At 41.6% G+C, this 21,319-nt stretch overlaps 1 protein-coding gene across 1 annotated transcript in view; it reads right to left on the bottom strand.

The window, feature by feature from the left end:
- The window catches only part of PDK3 (pyruvate dehydrogenase kinase 3), a 75,397-nt gene that overhangs the window by 16,104 nt on the left and 37,974 nt on the right, over positions 1-21,319 (bottom strand). The window contains exons 4-6 of the mRNA XM_047715307.1: positions 19,646-19,830; positions 17,255-17,344; positions 4,348-4,425 (exon numbers count right to left, since the gene is read on the bottom strand). Of these exons, the coding sequence (XP_047571263.1) occupies positions 4,348-4,425; positions 17,255-17,344; positions 19,646-19,830 (353 nt within the window). The remainder of the gene's footprint in view (positions 1-4,347; positions 4,426-17,254; positions 17,345-19,645; positions 19,831-21,319) is intronic.

Consider the following 21,319-nt stretch of genomic DNA (forward strand, 5'->3'; position numbering starts at 1 on the left):
GAGACTATTAGAAACAGTGTAGTTCAAAGTTATCCTGGGATTAAGTCCTGATTATGGAATTTAACAGTCACATTAATAGGTATTTAAAACATCTGGGCCTCAGTGTGCCATATCTGAAATGGGCACAGTACGTACCTCACTGGGTTACTATAAGGATTAAATGGGTTAACAGGGATAAACTAGCTTACAAAGAGCCTGCCGCAATGTAAAGAGTCAATAAATGCTGGCTAGTATCACTACTAAAAAGTTAACTTTATGGTCTTAACAGGGCTACCAGCAATGGCTTTTCAACTATTGTATAGAACCCCCTGACCGAAAATAACCACGAAAGTATCCAATATAGGGAAGCTGGAAATCAAAGATCCCAGGATAGATACACACCTTTTTCCTGGGAACCTTCTTTTTCAAAAAAGATTTTATATATTTATTTATTTGAGAGAGAGACAGAAAGAGAGTGCAAGTGGGGGCGAGAGTAGACAGAGGGAGACAAGCAGACTCTTCGCTGAGCACGGACCTGGACACAGGGCTCGATCCCAGGACCCTGAGATCATGACCTGAGCTGAAATCCGGTGTCAGCCACTTAACTGACTCAGCCACCCCGGCACTCCCTGGGAACCCTCTTATAACAACGTATATATAGTATAACTTGAAATTTTCTTTTTAACTTTTAAAGATTTTATTTACTCATTTGACACAGAGAGAGAGAGAGCACGAGCAAGGGGAATGGCAGGCAGAGGGAGAGAGAGAAGCAGCCTCCTGCTGAGCAGGGAACCCAATGTGGGGCTCGATCCCAGGACACCAGGATGATAACCTGAGCTGAAGGCAGACACTTAACCGACTGAGCCACCCAGGCGCTCCTGACTTGAAGTTTTCATGTTGCCCATGAAACGCAGAGGTATGAACGAACCTCTCGACAGGAAAGACTACTCTAGAAATGGTGAAGAAATGCAAGTAGTAACCATAAGTTTTATCTTTCCCAAGTCAATTCTGACTTCCAGTAGCCACCCTTTTATTAAAAAAAAAAAAAAATAACCCAGTTTGTGTCTGGTGCTGTATTTAAGGCCCTAGAAACAGTATCCTTTTATCACCAGGCAAGGTGATCTTACAGACAAGGAAGTTGTTCCATGTGTCCCCTCCCACCACCTGGAGAGCTACAAAGCTCACGTCATTCCTCTGAGCCGTGCTGCCTCGCCAAAGGGATCCAAAACAGGTAAGAAAAGAGGTGTGTTTGCTTAACGTTTTGGCAAGTGATTTCTCAGGAGAATAAGAAAGCTAAAATGAGAACAAGTGTGACAAAATGGATGCTTGTCTGGAGAAACCAACATGGGTTGCCACCGGGGGCAAGTCAGAAAAATCTGAAACCTGATAGAAGATAAACATCTGTTATTTTTTTTAAGATTTTATTTATTTATTTGACAGAGACAGAGAGAGCACAAGCAAGGGGAGCAGCAGGCTTGCCCGGAGCAGAGAGCCCGATGTAGGGCTGGATCCCAGGACCCAGGGATCATGACCTGAGCCAAAGGCAGACACTTAACGACTGAGCCACCCAGGCACTCCAACACATCTGTTATTTTTAATGCTCCTGTTAAGTGTTATCAGATGGAGAAAAAAGAAAGTTTATTTTACCTGGGTCCCAATATCCAGAATTCTAGGGATGACTGGTAAATAGTGACAGTGTTCACAAAGTATGTTCTCCGTAGTCCTATTCACTACTTTCTCAGGGGTCTACAATGGCAAAGAAAAAAAGCCCAGAGATTCAGAACAAAAGATGATATGTCAAACTAATGAAACGATTCTCAGGAAGCAACAGAGGTTCCTTCGGGTCAGCGGCGGCCACACTGCTGTCAAGCACACAGCAGAGGGCAATGCTATTCCTCACTACTGTTCGAGGCGCCTGTGGGGTAATGGAAGCAACGAGAAAGAAGCAGACTCTGAAACTGAATCTGTGGGAATCTGGATCTGATGGATTTTTCCTTTCAGGAAAACTGAGATAGGCAACATGCTGTGGGAAACATCCACTCTTTACAGTGACGCCTACTTAAGGTGTTCAGGACTGACCTCTGACCTGCATCTCTACCACAGAACTTGTTAGCGCGAAGGCACCGCCCTGAGCCACATCCACAAAGAGCTCTGACATTCAGAAAATAGTAAAGAGAAATCATAAACACATTACCCAGAGCCACAGGGAACTAGAGGTCGCCTATAACCAGCAGCACTCATTTATCTTAGTGATGGGAAAGGGGACTTGAAAAATCATGCACGAGACAGTGCCAAATATAGTTGTTAATCTCTTCTCCTGGTGAGGCGCGCTGCCCAGCGTGACAGTTTCACTAAGAAGAAATGTGTGACACAGCTGGCTCCTGGGACTCAGCAAGAGCGGGCTAGCTGCTCTGGCCTTTACAGTGAGTCAGACTGCCATTCATGCAAAAGAGCAATCGGTTATCAACTGCGATTTTAAGTTCTGCGTTTGACAAAGAGAAACGTGCACAGTGAGGTCAGGCCTCACCTCGCCGGTATGAAAAAGTAGAGAGAAGACTTAGATGTTTCTACTTGGGAATACTCAAGTGAAGTCCTTTTGGTTCTGGCAGTGTATTGATCCAAAATATGGGCACAACTCTTCTCAGAGAACCCAACAGACTTGGAAAGCAGCTTGGATACCTTCTGGCAGAATGTAGGGGCAACTATCCTACAACAACAGCCTAACATCTTTTCACATGTTGATCTCATTATAAGCAAAATACATTAGCATATTTTTGAGAGGGAATTTGGTTTAACTGTAAACATCCACACCCTAAGATTCAGTCATTCCACTTCTAGGGATCCAACCTACAGAAATGCTTCCACGTGTTCACAAATTTTCCCACCCTGCAGACACAGACACACCCTTCACTGTTCATTATAAAGAAATATGGGAAAATTAGAAATCCTAAATGTCCACTGAATGGTAAATGACTCCATAATGGCAATCTACACTGTGGATAATCTCTAAATGACATTAATACATGCAAAGATCTTCAAGGCAAAGTGAAGAGTGCCGGTTATAGAACATGCATAGTTTCAACCCCATTTATGTCAAAAACAAAGCTCTGCCGGGTCCTCAGAGAACAAGGGAACTTTCACTTCTTACTCTACATTCTGTATTGTTTCTATTTTCCCAACAAGCATGTCTCTCTTGTAACTTACAAATAAAGGTAACATGCAAATACATATAGAATCATATGACTAAGGTAACAATCAGCTACACACCTATAGCCCAGAAAGCTGTTGTTTTGGTGCTATAAATCCTTCAAAATATTTCCCATTGAACTCGTGACACTAATGAACTTTTATAGCCTGTGTTTAAAAAACTCAACTTTTTCAATACATTCAATATTCTTTTAAAGCGTTATTTTGTTTTGTTTTTTGCTTTTTTAAAGATTTTATTTATTTATTTGACAGACAGACATCACAAGTAGGCAGAGAGGCAGGCAGAGAGAGAGGAGGAAGCAGGCTCCCCGCTGAGCAGAGAGCCCAACATGGGGCGTGATCCCAGGACCCTGGGATCATGACCTGAGCCGAAGGCAGAGGCTTTAACCCACTGAGCCACCCAGGCACCCCTTAAAGCGTTATTTTGAATGGCTGCTTAGTATTCTATCTTATGGATGTACCACAACTTAATTAAATATCTTCTATCGTGGACAACTGGGGTTGTTTTCTAATTTTTCTGTTTAGGAAAACCACTGTGGTTGTTATTCTTGTACATACATCTGTGTACACCTTTACGTTCACATAATAAACTTTCTGAAGTTTAATTTACGGGACCAAAGAATATAACCATTACTGATTTTTAATTTCCTGGGCCAAAAACAAAGACATTGCTAGCATTTTTTGAGAAAGGCTGTACTAATTTAAACTTATACCAGAAATGTGTAAGTGTTGTCAAGAGTATTTTTCTGGGCACCAATTCAAAGTATTACAACATTATAATCACTGCCATTTTAAAAGACAAAAATGGCATTTCTCCATTTTTGTTTGTACTTCTCTGATTAGTCTAGTTACACATGTTTCCATATGTTTACTGACTGCCTAGTATTTGCTGTTTTGAGAACTGCCTATTCATCTGTTTGTGCAATTTCTACCTTGATGACTTCTGTTCCAAGAACTCTGAGTTCGAGGAGATTACAAACTTGTACGAAAACTCCTTACCATAATATGCCTAGGAGACCGAAGAGATAGAAAAGCTTGAAAAAGAAAAGAAAGATGAGAAAGCAGTGTAATGTGAGGAAATCTCACTGAAATATAGCTCAGGTATCATCAGATTTTTAGTCACCTTCCTTGTATGTACAGTAAAAATGATTTTTCTTTTACCATTGAATTCTTCCACTTCCAGCTCTGGAGCGACCAGGTAATACTGCTCACACAGCATCTTGGCGGTTTCATAGGCATCTGCAAAGCAATAAAGAAGTTTAGCTTTAGATAAAAGCATATGGGCAGAGAGGCATATAGACAGATAAAATAAACAAAACTAGGACAGCTACTAAACTGATGGATTCAGAATTAATTACTGCTTTTGAAAAACAAGTCTTTTTTGGCTATAATAGAATTATTGGGACTGAACCAGAATTTCTCCTCCTTTAAAATTGTAATGATGGCAACAATATCAAAATGTCGCACTAACAACAACATGGCTAGTTCTATACTAGGCGTACATTTGTTTAGCTTTTAAATGTTCCTAAAAGGCATTTTCCATGAAAATCTATGAACTCAAGACTACTTTTGAACACCACGGAAGCTGACTAAATTGCCGCAAAAGGTATCTGTTGTTACAATATTATTGACTATATTCTGTATGCTGTACCTCTCTGACTTAATTATCTTATAAATGGAAAGCTGTATCTTATAATCCCTTTCACCAAGTTCAGCTCTCCCCCACCCGCCCCTCTAGCAGCCACCAGTTTGTTCCCTGTATTTATGAGTCTGTTTGTTTTTCAGATTTCATATGTAAGTGAAATCATATAGCATTTGTCTTTCTCTGACTTATCTCACTTAGTATAACACCCTCTAGGACCATCCATGTTGCCATCAATGGCAAAACTTCATTCTTTTTTATGGCTGAGTAATATTCCATTGTATGTATATACCGCTCCTTTATCACTTCATCTATGGATGGATGCTTAGGCTGCCTCTACATCTTGACTAATGCAAATAATGCTGCAGTAAAAGCAGGGGCGCATATATCTGCAAATCAGTGTCTTTGTTTTCCTGGGGTAAATACCCAGAAGTGGAATTACTGGATCATATGGTATTTCTATTTTTAGTTTTTTGAGGGCCTTCCATACTCTTTTCCATAGTATCTGGACCAAATACACTCCCCCAAAGAGTGCACGAGGGTTCCCTTTTCTCCACATCTGCACCAACCTTTGTTATTTCTTGTCATTTGATATTAGCTGTTCTGACTGCTGTCAAGTGCTATTTCTTTACAGTTATGATTTGCATGGCGACAGATGGTGACTACCCTTATTATGGTGAACACAGAGTAATGTACAGAACTGTTGAATTACTATGTTGTATACCTGACAGTAACATTGTAGGCCAACTATATACTTCAATAATAAAAAAAACTTTTTAAGTTAAAAACTATAGGACATTCTAGAAAAGGCAAAACCATAAAGACAGTAAAATGATCAGGGGTTCAGGGGGAGGTAGGAGGGGCAGGGGTGAATAGGTAGAGCATGGGGCATTCTGAGGGCAGTGAACCCACTCTGTAGGGTGCTGCGATGGTGGGTACACATCATTATGCACTTGTTAAAGCAAGGAGAACTGGACAACGCAAAGAGTGAACCTTGATGTAATCCAGAGATTTTAGTTAATAAAATATACCAATGTTGGGGTGCCAAGGCAGCACAGTTGGTTAACTCTTGGTTTCAGCTCCGGTCATGATCTCAGGGTCATGAGACCAAGCTCTGAGTCGGGCTCTGCACTCAGCAGGGAATCTGCTTCCAATTCTCTCTCCCTCTCCCTCTGTACCTCCTGCCTGTGCTCTCTCGCTAAAATAAACAAATAAATCTTTTTTAAAAAGGTAATATATCAATGTTTGTTCATCAGTTGAAATAAAAAGAATTTAAAAATCTTCTTAGGGATGCCTGGGTGGCTCAGTTGGTTAAGCGGCTGCCTTTGGCTCAGGTCATGATCCCAGTGTCCTGGGATCGAGTCCCACATCGGGCTCCTTGATCGGCGGGAAGTCTGCTTCTCCCTCTGCCTCTGCCTGCCGCTCTGTCTGCCTGTGCTCGCGCGCACTCTCTCTCTCTCGCTAACAAATAAATAAATAAAATCTTTTAAAAAATCTTTTTTAAAAATAATAATGCCAAAAGTTTTAAGATTTGCCAATTACTTGTAATGAAATATCAGTATTTGCTGAACGAATGGGTTTCCGTGAACCACACACTCTAAGTTACTGGGAACACTGCCATAGCTTAAAAATGTCCTTCAAGTTAGCTAAAGCTCATAGGATTGGGCTGATATTTATCAAAGTCTGAGTAGCAACAGTTTGCTTTTGAAAGGAAAAAAAAAAGACATAGGGTAAGAAGATCAGGGCTATTAAAGAAACAGCTGGAAGAGAATTCAGGCGGTTACGTCCAGAAAGACAGGAAACATTCAGAAAGCAAAAGTGCATTCTTATAGACTGCACGGGTGCCTCTTTTGAACTGGAAGCAGTTTGTCTTACTGGGTTTGTCTTACACTGGGTTTGTAACTCCTACAGAACTTAGTATATACCAATTAGATGGTCAGTACATAGTCCTTCCTGGGATAAATGTTAAGCCTCTTGATAGTTTATTTTTAAACCAGGCTTACTGAGATTGAATTCTCATATCCCTACAAGTCACCCATTTAAAGTGTACACACAACTCAGTGGTCTTTAGCACAGGTGCACAGCCATGCCCCCATTACCACCATCAATGTCACAACGTCATCCCCGGGAAAGAGACTCCGTGACCACTGGCCGTGGCTTCCCCCCACCCAGCCCTAGGCAACCATGGGTCTCCTTTCTCTCTCTAGGTTTGCTTTCTAGACACAGTGGAATCACACAATATGTGGCCTTTTGTGTCTGGCTGCGTTCACTTAGCAGAGTGTCTCCAAGGGTCACCCATGTCTCAACGTGGGTCAGTACTTCATTCCTCCTCATGGCTGAACGGTACCATGCTGCACACGTGCCATGTTTTGTTTATCCGTTCATCTGGTGAGGGCCATTTGGGTTGTTTCCACTTTGTGGCTATTATGAATAATGCTGCTATGAACATTCTTGTCCCAGGTTTTTTGGTGAACATATGTTTTCATTTCCCTTGAATGTATACCTAGGAGAGGAAAATTGCTGGATCATAAGGTATCACAGTGTTTAAACATTTGAGGAACAGCCAGAATCTTTTCCAAAGTGAGATTGCTTTTTAAAGTTCCACCTTCACAGTTTCTAAAGATCAGATACTCAGATTACTTTAAAATCCTCTGTAGGTGTGTTTGCAATGTTCTCAACTGGACACCAGCTCTTCGGAAACAGGCTTGTACTTTTTTAAAATCCCTCACATCAATAGTGTGCATAGACACTTAAGATTCAAGAGGAACAGAAGAAAGAAAGAGGGAAAAAGTGACCCCTACTGAATTTAAATATATAAAAATTAGACCCTGGCAGCTTAAACTATATAAAAATTATATATAAAATAAGATTCAGGTATGTTCAGACTACAAATTTTGGTTCATTTACCTCATACTGCTGCCAAATTAAAATTTTATATAATATTTGACCCCAGAATAAAAATTCTAGTTATATTACTAGACTTTTAGAATTAAACCACTATAAACAGTCACAGGGACATTAGAATAACGATGACAAGATGAAACAACGAGGGATAGACAAAGGACACGTTATTAAGAGGAAAAAATATTTTTTAAAACAGAGCTGATCGGTGTGAAAACAGTCATTAAAGCAGGATTGATTTTAAACTCTAATAAAAAAAACAAAAATTCAGTATCATACCAAATTTACAAGTTTTTCCCTAGAGTAATATAGAAGAAACCTCATCAAATATGTGCAAAGCAGTCTTGTAAAGAGACAAGAACTCAAGCCTCACTCTTCGCTTTGGCTACACCACTGAACAGCGCTACATCTCCACCTAGTGACACGATAGCACAAAGCGGACTGAGAACCTCCAAGGCCACTTTCCTTCAACCAACAAATACTGAAATCTGAACATGATGCTTCGTTAACCACATACAAAGCCAACACACCTCCACAAAACAACGCCCCCAAGTATGTGACACCTTTAAGGACGTTTAAACATCATTCTTCCATTCACTATAAAAGGAAAAAAACCTAGTCCTGCTAAATGTACTGGTTCCTCATGGCACTGGCTTGGCCAGGAGCATGAGATTTTAACAGCATCGTGCAGGAAAAAGCGTTACATAAATATAATATGGGCAAGATGACCGAGTCCAGAAAGCAGGCAACTTGAAACACAAAGACACAGTACGGTTCCTAAAACCACATGTGAATAGGAATTTTTAAACCATACTCCTAATTATAGTGTATCAATGCTGTAATTAAGAACTGCATTATGGGGGCACCTGGCTGCTCAGTCAGTAGAGCCTGGCTGGCTGGAGCCCATGCTAGAGCACTGTCACATGGAACAATCCTTCTTTTTTTTTTAACTTTTTTTAGCTTTATTTTTTCAGTGTTCCAAGATTCATTGTTTATGCACCACATCCAATGCTCTATGCAGTCTGTGCCCTCCATAATACCCACGACCAGGCTCACTCATCCCCTCACCTGCCTCCCCTCCAAAACCCTCGGTTTGTTTCTCAAAGTCCACAGTCTCTCATGGTTCCTCTCCCCCTCCGATTTCCCCCAGCTCCCTTCTCCTCTCCATCTCCCCATGTCCTCTGTGTTATTTCTTATGCTCCACAAGTAAGTGAAGCCATATGATAATTGACTCTCTCTGCTTGACTTATTTCACTCAGCATAATCTCCTCCAGTCCCATCCACGTCGATACAAAAGTTGGGTATTCATCCTTTCTGATGGAGAGGTAATATGGAACAATCCTGCTATCCATGATAAAGTTATCAAGGTGCAGTCAGTTATACGGATGACAGATACTCTTTTTGGTCAGACTGGGAACTAAGGCCTAGAGTGATTTCCAAAACTGGCTGTATGTAAAATTCATTACCAAGTTAAAAAAAAAAAAAAACCTGGACAGATTCCAAAATGAACCCCTGGAGAGTATGATGTGGTAGGTCTATATTGAGGCCTAGGAATCCATATTTTAACCAACTGAGCCACCCAGGCGTCCCGAGGAATCCATATTTTAAAGAACTAAGGGGCACCTGGGTGGTTCCATTGGTTAGGTGTCCAACTCCTGCTTTTGGCTCAGGTTTTGATCTCAGGGCTGTGAGACTGAGCCCTGCGTTCCATGCTCAGTGCAGACTCTGCTTAACATACTCTCCCTCCCTCTCTCCCTCTGCCCTTCCCTTTGCTTGCACACTCTCTCTCTAAAATGAATAAATAAATCTTAAAAAAAAAAAACACTTAGCAAGTAATTCTGAAGAGAAGCTAGATTTGGGGCCCACTTGCCTAGAAAGCCAAGGCCAGGTCATACTAATTCTGTCACTGTCTCTCCCAGGACATGAATGGTCATGGGGCACCAGGGTGTACGACATACACATGAAAAACTTTAAAACAATATACCCAAAATTCAACTACTGGCTTATTAATTCATTTCCTTTATTCCAGAGTAAAATGCAAGTTCTACTTACAATAAACATTCTAATAACACTTCTACTTTTTAATTAGAAGCCAAAATTGTAAAATATGATAATTTACTGAGTTATTTTTGTCTGGAATATATTTGGGCCAGTATTTACCACCAACCCTTAAAAGCAAGTATCAGGAAATGCTATTATTGTCACTGAATATAAATGCTATTATTTTAAAAATCTGTTTTCAAGGAAAATAATGATCATAAAGTAACAAAACTGTGGGTATGGCACATGTGTACTTCCCCAGGCTACTCAAACTGTAAACACACAAGACAAAATATATTTTATTTAAGGGTAGGGTGAAGGTTCACACAGCAAGTAGCCCAAAAGATTCAACTTAGCCAGGAATTAGGGGTTTTAAGATTTATTTTTTATTTATTTACCTGAGAGACAGAGAGAGAAAAAGAGCGAGGTGGGGAGGGGCAGAGGGAGAGGGAGAGAATCTCAAGCAGGCTCCCCACTGAGCACGGAGCCCAACGCAGGACTCAATCCTGGGACCCTGAGATCATGACCTGAGCTGAAATCAAGAGTCAGTCGCTCAATTGACTGAGCCACTCAGGTGCCCCAGGAATTGTTTTTTGTTTTTTTTTTTTTAAGTGCATAGGAATGTTTACTAGATTATGGAAATTATTTTATTAGACTTTTCTATTAGAAGATCTTCCTGGGGCGCCTGGGTGGCTCAGTGGGTTAAGCCTCTGCCTTCAGCTCAGGTCATGGTCCCAGGGTCCTGGGATCAAGCCTCGCATAGGGCTCTCTGCTCAGCAGGGAGCCTGCTTCCCCCCCCCCCCCCCCCCCGCCTGCCTCTCTGCCTACTTGTGATCTCTTTCTCTGTCAAATAAATAAAATCTTAAAAAAAAAAGATCCTCCTATTCAAAACTCACCATAGAATTCTGCTATCAAATATTAGCCCCTTGCATGAAGACACGTAATCATTTGTTTACAAATATCTTATAAGAGGCTAGACAAGGATAAATTTGAGTATTGAAAAAACAAACATGAAGGTGCCAAGGTCCCTAACTTGTATCTAACAGGATATAAAAAACTGTCAAGCTCAAGTTTAAAAAGCCACCGTCAGAAGAGGTGACATGAACAACCATAAAGCATCACAAAGTCAGAGATACGCTGCTTTAGAACCCTTTTAAGCTACAAAGCAATTCTGGTAAGGTATGTTTATCATCCTACCCAGAACCCATTCCGAGTAGGAACCAAAGTTTTTTTTTTTTTTTTTTTAGGCACTGGACCTTCTCCTACTCTCCAAACCCCAGCCAACCAGATGAGTGAGGGTAGAACATCTAATGCGGGTAAACCAATCTACAGTTTGACCAGAATCCTAAAACCCGGGGTCAGGGGCAAAAAGACAGGCTGAGCCAACCAAATTCATTTGTTGAGAATTTAGGTTTGAGACACTCAGGCAGGGCAGAAGAGAAAAAGGACCCACTGGGAGTTATAATCTAGAGGGCCTGGAGTGCCCACCATTGCCCTAAACAAGTCAGTCAGCCTACAAGAGAAAGATGGAGGGACTGTGACTCAGCAACCCCAGTTGCAAAGAAACATAGAAAACCACCTTGTTCTCTGTTTCCCAGTTCCAATATCTATAGCTCCAACAGTGAGGTGCTTCTTGCCTTTGGATTACCATGGAACCTACTAGATTCTTTAATAAGTTTATTTCTTGGGCTAATACAAGTTGATCTCTGTACCTTACAACCTGAAGAGCCCTAAGTAAGAGCAGAAGACATTTCTGAGCCAGAGTAACGACATGCTCTCAGGATAGCATTTGGATGCTGTCATCTAACAGCATGGAGGAACAATACGGCCAAGCTAGCATCACTGTGAGAGCTGACTCCTGGGCCAAGCATCTAAGTCTGTACCTTTAGAACGATCTTACCACAGGATTTTCCATTTCCCGGTTTCTTACAAAGACAGGAGGGAAAAGGGTCACAATGGAAGGATATCTCAAAGGATAATAGGAACAGCTTTACAACACTAATTCTAGCATTCGCTACTGTGAGTCTATAATTTGCAGATGTATAAAGGTAGATATTATGTGCTAAGTAAGCAGCAAGAGGGCACGCTTCAGTGTTCTGCACATTTAATTAGTGTTATGCAAGATGCACCCCATTTTTACACGTTTATACAACTGTCTAGTCCAAAATAAAAATATTGTCCCTACCCTTCCACATAAAAGTGTTCTGTAGTCTGTCTCAAGAGATCTAAGTATGGCATCGTTGTGCGTTCAAGAAGGTTCTGTATGGCTGCAAGACACATAGATGTGCATACATAGGCATGTGTGCGTGATGCAGGGTAGGGGCTGGAGATGTGACTGTGCTTAACGCACGCAGGATGGCCACAGCTGCGAAAATCAACAGTAGAGCTATCAGCAAAAGCCAGAACCCCTACTCCTTCCACAACAAGCTTCTGAAAACCAAATGAAAGGAAAACAGTGTCTAAGATAGAGATAAACCAAGCAAAATAATGGGGAAATCTAGTAGGATATGAGAAGACAAAAAGTCAACAAAAAAATGCCAACTGCTTGAAAAACAGGAAGGGAGCAGTAAGCCTTCACCAAGAGTCAAAAGACACCAACACGCATTTCTTCCTCTTCTTGCCAGCACTTGGGAGAGTACTGGGGTAACTGTGAGGCATGGGCCCTTTGAGACCTTTGGATTTTTGCTCCTGGGGCATCTGGGGGTAATAGACTCAGTGACTTTTTGCTCTGAGACAGGGATGAATTTGCAGGCCTTTTGACCACTGGTGCTCTCCGCTTTGTTCCTTCTCTCAGTCTTATCTTGAACCAGAAACAGCATCTGCGCAGGTATCCTGACACGCAGAGAATTAGGAGTGGGCCCAGAGGCAATGAAACAGAGAGGACTGTTAAAATGTGCTTTAGTCTACAGGGAGAAGAGATCTTCTGGTTTCCTGCTAGGTTGCCCGGCCCATTTTGCCAGGGTAGGAAAGGGACCTGATTTAAGGCCAGTACTCCGCTGAAGAATAAAGATTATACACACGCAGCTGGAAAACCCATTCGCATACAGAGATTATTGAGTATAGCAGATGAGACACAGGAAGGACTCCAACTATAATGATAGAGAGGACGGAAAATGGGCCACACTGTCAGGTGCTGAATTCATCCAGGAAGGTCATGTGTAATGGGCATTAGTGCTGGAGAAGGGGAAACAGACAAATACTATGGATTTTGTAGAGACAAGGATTACTCACATTATTTGCTGTTGCATAATCATCCGTCGATATGGTATGAACTCAAATGTATAAAACAACATTCTCACTTAGTTATGAAAACAGGTGTTTTTATTCTCTTTTCTTTTTCTCTACATGTTCTAAAGTTTCTTCAGTGAGCATTTTTTAGTGTTTTGGTGCCACGGCATTAGTCCTCTCAATGGACCCAACTGGGGACAGGGTTGGGTGACTGACAAAAATGCTGGATAAAGTAGGAAGCCCCGAAGTATGACTATTATTGTAAACACTAACTTCAAAATGCACATTTGAATACACAATTATCTTCTGTCAACCTTTTCTGATATGGCCAAAGCCTTTTCCTTCAATACGGATTGGTTTGGAGTTCTAGGTCATCTTTCTTAGATTAACAATGCTACATGTATCTGTGAATTCTGATCCTTATTCCTTTCAAGAGTAATAAACTTCAAGACACTTGTGAAGCAACGTGAGCTCAGGTTCATTCTGAGAGTTTTACTCAGTGCTGCCCCTGTTCACTGTCATTTCTTACATTTTTTAAGAGACTGTTCTTTATCAAGTCTTTCCAAAGCATTCAACTTGATTTTAATGGAGGTAAGTCTCTTTTCCGTACTCACATTTCTTCAATTTACATAATACTGAAATAAATCATGGAGTCACAAAAGGTGGAAAACTTATACCAATGGTTTGAGGACAAGTAAGTGGCCCTTAGTAAGCATCCACCTCACCAGGTGGAAGAAGCAAAAGAGCATTCTAGAAAGTATCCACAAGCATACTGAGAGTGCTGTGCGTGATCAGTAGGGACGATTTGTGAAGGGGGTGAAGGGTGCACAAGAGCGGATTGTGTGAACGTGGCTTAATGTGTCTATGCGCTTTCCAAAACTGAAACCACCCTCCGCTGCTCAGCTCCTTATGGGAACGGGATGTTGAGAAATGAACAACCTTGTTTGAAAAACGGGGTGAGGGACAGGAAACATACAAGCCCCTCCTCTTTACCAGAGGAGCGTGGGGCAAGAGTGTGTGTGTGCAAGAGTGGATGTCAGGGGAAGTGGTGATCTAAGTGGCCAAAGAGCACAGGGGGTGACTGTCACAGGCCCCGGCATCGCCAGAAATCCAGGCTCTACGTTATATGCCACAAGTGGCAGGAATGATTACATGAGGACACGCCCGAAGCTTCATTCATAGTTACAACTGTAGTGCCCCTGGGTAGAAAGTTGAAACTGGCTGGAGAAAGAGTGGAGTCAGAGCTGTAAGTACAGGAGGAGGGAGGGGGGGAAGGGCACGAATCAAACCGCTTTACCCATCACCTTCAGGAAGTTTTCACCACAAAACTGGCGTCTGGAGGAGAGATGCAGAAGTGGTAAGAGCAATTCCGGCCCTTGAGAAATCTACAGCGCAGGCACAGAGACCACCGGAAGTACAAGTAAGGCCACGACCGGAAGTGCAGAACAAAGCCCGGAAGAGCAGCACAGACAGGAAGTGCCGCAAAACGGCAGATTCTTTGCACCTGAAGAGTCAAGGGCAGCTGGCTCCTCCTCCTTGTCTCCCCCGACCTGACTTCCTGACTCCCCACCTGACTTCCTGACCCACGTGAGCGCCTCTTCATCTCTCTGCGCCACGGAAGTGCTACCAGGTGCTTAGAACTCTCTTATTTATCTAGCTGCAGATTCATGGTTTAAATCTCTCTGAAAAGGAATGAAAGACTGTGAAGAAACAATGAGATGATAAACACGGGTCTGTTTTTACAGCGTGATTACGTGTAATTGCAAGCATATGCAAAGGTACAGAGCGCAGTGTAAGGACGCCTCATGTACCCATTACCAACCTCAACAGTTTTCAACACGAGCCCACTCTTTTCTGTTATGTGTCATTTTGAGGCAAAACCCACATGTCATTCTATATCATGCCTAACATTAAAAAAATAGCTTTCTAGAAGCTAGGACTCCTTCAAAAAACCTAATCACAATATCGGTATCACATCTAAAAAATTAACATTTCTTAAATGTCAAACATCCAATTGTCTTATAAATGTTCTGAATGACTTTTAAAAATATTTCATAGTTTATGCCAGAAACAAAAGTAAAGGCAACAATCTATTATGTAAGCAATGGCATAAATGAGAAGCCAAATGACTTCTGTGACGCCCAAGGACCACAGCTAATAAACCTGCCTGCAGTCCTTACTGGGTGTGAGCCCTGCTTCAGGAGCTCTATTAACTCATTTAACCCTATGATAAAGATGACTTACCAAAAGCACCATTTTACAGGTGAAGAAACTGAGGCCCAAAGAAGTTAACATAACATGTTCAAGGTTGCCCAGCTAACCCAATGTCCACGGGCTGATGAATCAACAAAATGCAATATATCCATACAAAGGAATGTTACTCAGTGGTGGGGAATGAAGTACTAACCCACATTGCAACGCAGATGACCCTTGAAGACACTCTGGTAAGTGAAAGCCAGACACAGAAGGCCACGTATTGTGTGATTCCACTTACAGTAAAGTGTCCAGAATAGCAAATCTAGAGAAAGGAAGGAGACCTGTGGTTGCCTAGGGCTGGGTGGGGGGAAAACATGGCCAGTGGTCACAGAGTCTCTTTCCCTGGGGATGACGGTGTGACACTGACGGTGGTGATGAAGGCATGGCTGTGCACCTGTGCTAAAAACCACTGAGTTGTGTGTACCCTTGTGTGTGACTTGCAGGGATATGAGAATTTGATCTCAGTAAGGCTGATTTTAAAAATTATCAAAAGGCTTAACATTTATCAAACCAAGGAACATTTATTGACCATCTTAAAGGCATATACTACATTTTATATGCATTATAAAAACAAATGTAAAACATAAAAGCTGACCTCAAATTGCTTATAGTTCAAAAGAAAAGGCATATAGGCAGGACATAATAATGCCCTTTTGCTTTCTGAATTTGTGCCTTTTTCTCTAAGGGCAGTCAACTACCTGAACCAGGCTTTCTGATTCATAAAAGCTACTGGGCTAGGGTCTGATGAACACACGCTAGGACAAGACTGATCCTACTCCCCTTTACCCTGGGGCCTGCAGAGGTCATAAGCAACCACTGGGTTACCTTGTGAGTGAGCAACCTATAGGATTCTTAGGGAGCTGAGGCTAGGCCTAGTCACCTTAAAATTGAGATAATTTGAGTAGATGTATCCTACCTAAACCGAGGCCGAACAGCTCAACGATCCTTGGGTGAGCTAAGGCCACCATGCCTGGGTCCTTCTCCCTGGGTTTAGCAATGCCCAGAGTAAACAAACAGTACAGGTTTTCTTTACCAATAGCCGCTGAAGGTCTGGTCTATTCCTCCTCTGGGGAGGCTGCATCTAACTAGGCCACCTCCCTTGACCCTCTGAGTTCAAACAGCAAAGGTCACTCTGCTTGAACTGAGCTTGAGAGATTCACCAAGAAGACAAGGCCCTCGTCTGCTTCCTACTGAACTTCCTACTGAGTTCAGAAAAAGTAGGAACAACTAAGATCTGTGATGAAAACCGGGATAGCTGTGGTCATGAAAACTTGTGTGTGTTCAGAGGAGAGAGGGGAGGGCCATAGTAGGAGAGCCAATCTTGGGAAGGGGTAGTTTGGGAATCTGAAGCTGCACAGAGTAACTAACACCAGGAAAAAAATAAAAACCTGAAAAGGTCCAGGCACCTGGTAGGTCACTTATAATTAGGAAGGCTTTCTGGAGGTGACACTTACCTTAAATGAATAATGAGGAAACTACTGTTCAAATTCGAAGTGCCTGGGTACCAGGGACGTATGACTGTGGGGCTCTGTTCTACCCTAAGGTTATTAGAACAGTGTCCATCCAGCCCGATGGCCAGTGAACTGGTAAAGCTCACTTACCACATAGATCCCCAGACCTGGGGTGCACACCAGAAAAATGCTGGGATTTTACAACCATGTGAATTTTAGCCAAACTTAAGAACCTGGACTTACATTTTCTGGAAGTTTCAGATCATGGGAGCAATCAAAACTTAGAATGTTCCTGAAGCTAACAACCAGTTAGTGTTCAAGACAAAACTAGCCAATGAGGTAGAAACTCCCATGTCGAATGCTGCTAATTATGCATCTTTTCCTGAACTGCCTAGAAAGAACATCTATTTGGCACAAGTGGCTTGGGCCCAGAGAGACCTGATGAATCAGCAAAGAAGTCAGCATCATAACCCTATGGCCAAGTTGCCTCGATTAAACCACAGTCCTATCTGGACTACAATCACTAACATTTATGTAGTGGCCTCCTTACCTTTCACGACATCAGCCACATTGCAGGTGGGGTCAATACTTCCTATGTGTTTAGGATGAGCCGGGTTAGTGTCACCACCAAACAGAAGTGCTAAACAAACACAAAAGGGAAGCGAGAGATTAAAAACAAAGCAGGCAATGTAGCCTACCAGGTTTTGAAATGACTGTCTTATTTGTAAGAATCATTTTAGCATCCAGAGGGACTTAAAGCTAGAGAACACATACACTGAGGGGTGATCAGCTCTACTGGATAGCAAAGGAGGAAGGACATGTTCTAAAGTCTTCTGGTTGCGTTAGCAGGTCAGAAAGCAATAACCAATGCCAGGGGTCCAGCCCTTTTCTCTCGGACCCCATGTGACTTGGATGAAAAAGTTATTCTCATCCTCAGCCAAGTTTACTCACCTTCTCAGTATTACTCCAGACATTGATTCCAACATTCACCACTTACTTAGAAAATGCAGTCTGTACTGTTAGAGCAGGCTTGTGAAGTGAATTCACTGTGAACATTTCAAATGCCTCCATCACGGGGAGTACTTTTCAATGTAGTATACACAAATAATATGTGTTCAGATATTTCTTTTTGTTCAAGTATCTTTAAAACTACATTCAAATACTTCCACGCTATACAAGATTTACAAAATATTACTTCTGAATAAAAGCCAAAAGGAGCCTCGAAGAAAAAAGTAATCTGAATCCCAATTTTTATAAATATACTTATTTTCAAATCAAACAAAAATTGGGGAGAGCTTAGATTCCACAAAAGGAGAATTTAAGTTAGGGGATAAAATAGGGAAGATCTGAGGGGCTCCTGGGTGGCTCAGTGGGTTAAAGCCTCTGCCTTCGGCTCAGGTCATGATCCCAGGGTCCTGGGATCAAGCCCCACATCAGGCTCTGTGCTCAGCAGGGAGCCTGCATCCCCCTCTCTCTCTGCCTGCCTCTCTGCCTACTTGTGATCTCCATCAAATAAATAAATAAAATCTTAAAAATAGTGAAGATCTGGCATGCTGGGGTGGCTCAGTTGGTTGGGTGTCTGCCTTCGCCTCAGGTCATGAGCCTAGGTCCTGGGATCGAGTCCCCTGTCGGGCTCCTTGCTCCACAGGGAGCCTGCTTTTCCCTCTGCCTACCACTCCTCATGCTTGTGCGCACTCTCTCTCCCTCTCTCTCTCTTTTTCTGACAAATAAATAAATAAGATCTTTGAAAAACAATAGGGGATATTTTAAATTATGAAAAATGACAAATAAGGGCATTAGGCCAATACATACACTTCCAAATGATTAAGTGGAAGAAAAACAGAGGTGTACAAGCTTAATCAGTGATCTAAAAACATGTACATATATATGTATACAGACACATTTAGGTCAAAAAAAAAAACCTGTAGTTATGTAAGTAGTTTAATTGAATAGTAATTAGGTTCTTTTTTCATTTAAATTTCCTATAAACTGTCAGACACTTCTATTTTTAAGATATACATTTGGGACCAACCCACATGTAATAATTGTATGACACTCACTAATCCAAATAAATCAAGTTAGCAGAGATGCTCTGCCCATTTTTTGCTTCAGCAAAGAGGACGATTTAGGCTGTAGACATGTAGGTGCTTTTTCTTGAGAATTATGAAATCAGGCAAAGAGACAATACTGAAAATGAGCCAAAAAGTTTTTTTGTGGCCAGAATTTTAGTTGTTTTTTCCTATCTGCTTATCATCCTGGTGAGTGGTCTAAAACTCTCCAAAGGAGACTACGGTTTGACAGTTTGCTTAATCTGATTTCCGTGATCACGGTGAAATTAAAGATCAATCGCTCGGATTGTCAAAATGCCAATTCAATATTCCCAGTATTGATGTTTTTAAAACCAAAAAGGAAAACACATAACCCCTGAATAAAGACTAGACCACACTCTCAGAGACACATCAAAGTACTATCAGGCCCTCACCAGGAACGTAAAGGTAGAGGCTTAAAAGGCAGGCAGAGTTCCCGCCTCTAATGTGAACATCAACATTTCAAGGATTTCCATTAAGAATACTAATGGGGGCGCCTGGGTGGCTCAGTGGGTTAAAGCCTCTGCCTTCAGCTCAGGTCATGATCCCAGGATTCTGGGATAGAGCCCCGCATCGGGCTCTCTGCTCAGCGGGGAGCCTGCTTCCTCCTCTCTCTCTGCCTGCCTCTCTGCCTACTTGTGATCTGTCTGTCAAATAAATAAATAAATAAAATCTTTAAAAAAAAAAAAGAATACTAATGAAGAGCTTTTTAATGGATAGGATTTACTTAGGAAAAATTAAACTAGAAATGAAATTTCTACAGACCAAACTTCAGATCAGTGAAGCAACAGGAAAACATCTGGAAGAAATCACTCTGGGTGCCTTTTCACAAGTGGACCAAAACCCCAACTTACTGTGCTGGTTGATAAGCATGCGGAAAGAGATGCGGTTGGTATAGAAACGATCCAGAAAATATTGGATGTTACTGCTAATGAATGGATCAAACCCAAATTTCTCCTTGTATTCAATCACTCCTTGTGCCATTGTAGGAACCACATCGTTGTGTCTGTTTCGCACTTTGATCAGAACTTGCAGAAAGCTGTGTGGGAAGGAAACAAAAAGTGGTCAGTCTTTTGATCTCACACACTGATGCACAAACTTCCCAGCTCTGTCTCTGGACTATTTACGTGCTGGTATTTTTATTTTTTAAGGTTATTTATCTATTTATTTATTTTGACAGATCACAAATAGGCAGAGAGGCAGGCAGAGAGAAAGAAAGGGAAGCGGGCTCCCCACTGAGCAGAGAGCCCGATGTGGGGCTTGATCCCAGGACCCTGGGATCATGACCTGAGCCTAAGGCAGAGGCTTTAACCCACTGAGCCACCCAGGCACCGCGTAAGCAGAGATATTATCATTATGGGCTACAAGGAGAAACTGAAGTATTACCTAAGGTTTTGCTTGAAACTTTCTATCGAAATTCTTTCAGAGACACAAAAAGTAAAAGGTTCTAGTAAAGAAAAAATGCTTAAACACCTTAGGAATCCATGGACTTTATGGAAAAGTGATCACATAGAATACTGGTTCCATAAATGTTTGCTGAATAATTGCAGAACACACTAATATTTCTTCTGACAACACGAGGGCACTCCCCCCCAAATCTCCAGGGATTTATTAGAAAGTCTCAAAGCAACAGCTTTCATGAATAAATAATGTGAGACTTTTTAAGAGTCAAATTTTGAAATGAATTTCACATAGCAGTAAAATAGAGTGATGAAATGTAGACAGAGCAAAGGCAATTAAAACAAACCAAGTTAAGAATTATGGTATGTTATAACAATGCATCATAAAACTTTTAGAAGGAAAGGAGGATGTCTTGTGGACCACCTGTGTGTGTGTGTGTGTGGTGTGTGTGTGTGTGTGTGTGTGTGTGTGTGGCAGTTTTAAGTTGTTAGTTTTTAAAATCAGTACTTTTTTTTAAAGATTTTATTTATTTATTTGACAGAGATCACAAGTAGGCAGAGAGGCAGGCAGAGAAAGAGGGGGAAGCAGGCTTCCTGCTGAGCAGAGAGCCCAATGTGGGGCTTGATCCCAGGACCCTGGGATCATGACCTGAGCTGAAGGCAGAGGCTTTAACCCACTGAGCCACCCAGGCGCCCCTAAAATCAGTACTTTTTAATGGAAACAACTTGACCAAAAATCTGTCACAGAATTTTAAGACCCATTAAAACAAAAGCTTAATCAGAAAAAAAAAAGAATTATGGTATATTACTATAAAGATACAGAGGAAAAAATATACTAAGAATGGCAACTAAGAACAGAGAGCCTCGTCAATGGAACCAAATAAAAAGCCTGGAAGAAGGACCAAGGGCAAGTTAAGTAAGCATAAAAATTTAGCACATTGATAAAGTGGCATTCCGAGTCAGTAGGGAAACGACCAAATTAGTTGGGACAGGTGGCTACCAGTTAAAGTCACATCCCAGTTTCAAGCCTTAAGCCAATAACTTAGTTAAAAGATTTAAACGTAAAAGAATGAAATCACAGAAAAAAATAAAAGAAAATCAGGTAAATAAGTATGTAGTATAGTATGC

Source organism: Lutra lutra, chromosome X (assembly GCF_902655055.1).
Source record: "Lutra lutra chromosome X, mLutLut1.2, whole genome shotgun sequence".
In the NCBI taxonomy this organism is placed as follows: Eukaryota; Metazoa; Chordata; class Mammalia; order Carnivora; family Mustelidae; genus Lutra; species Lutra lutra.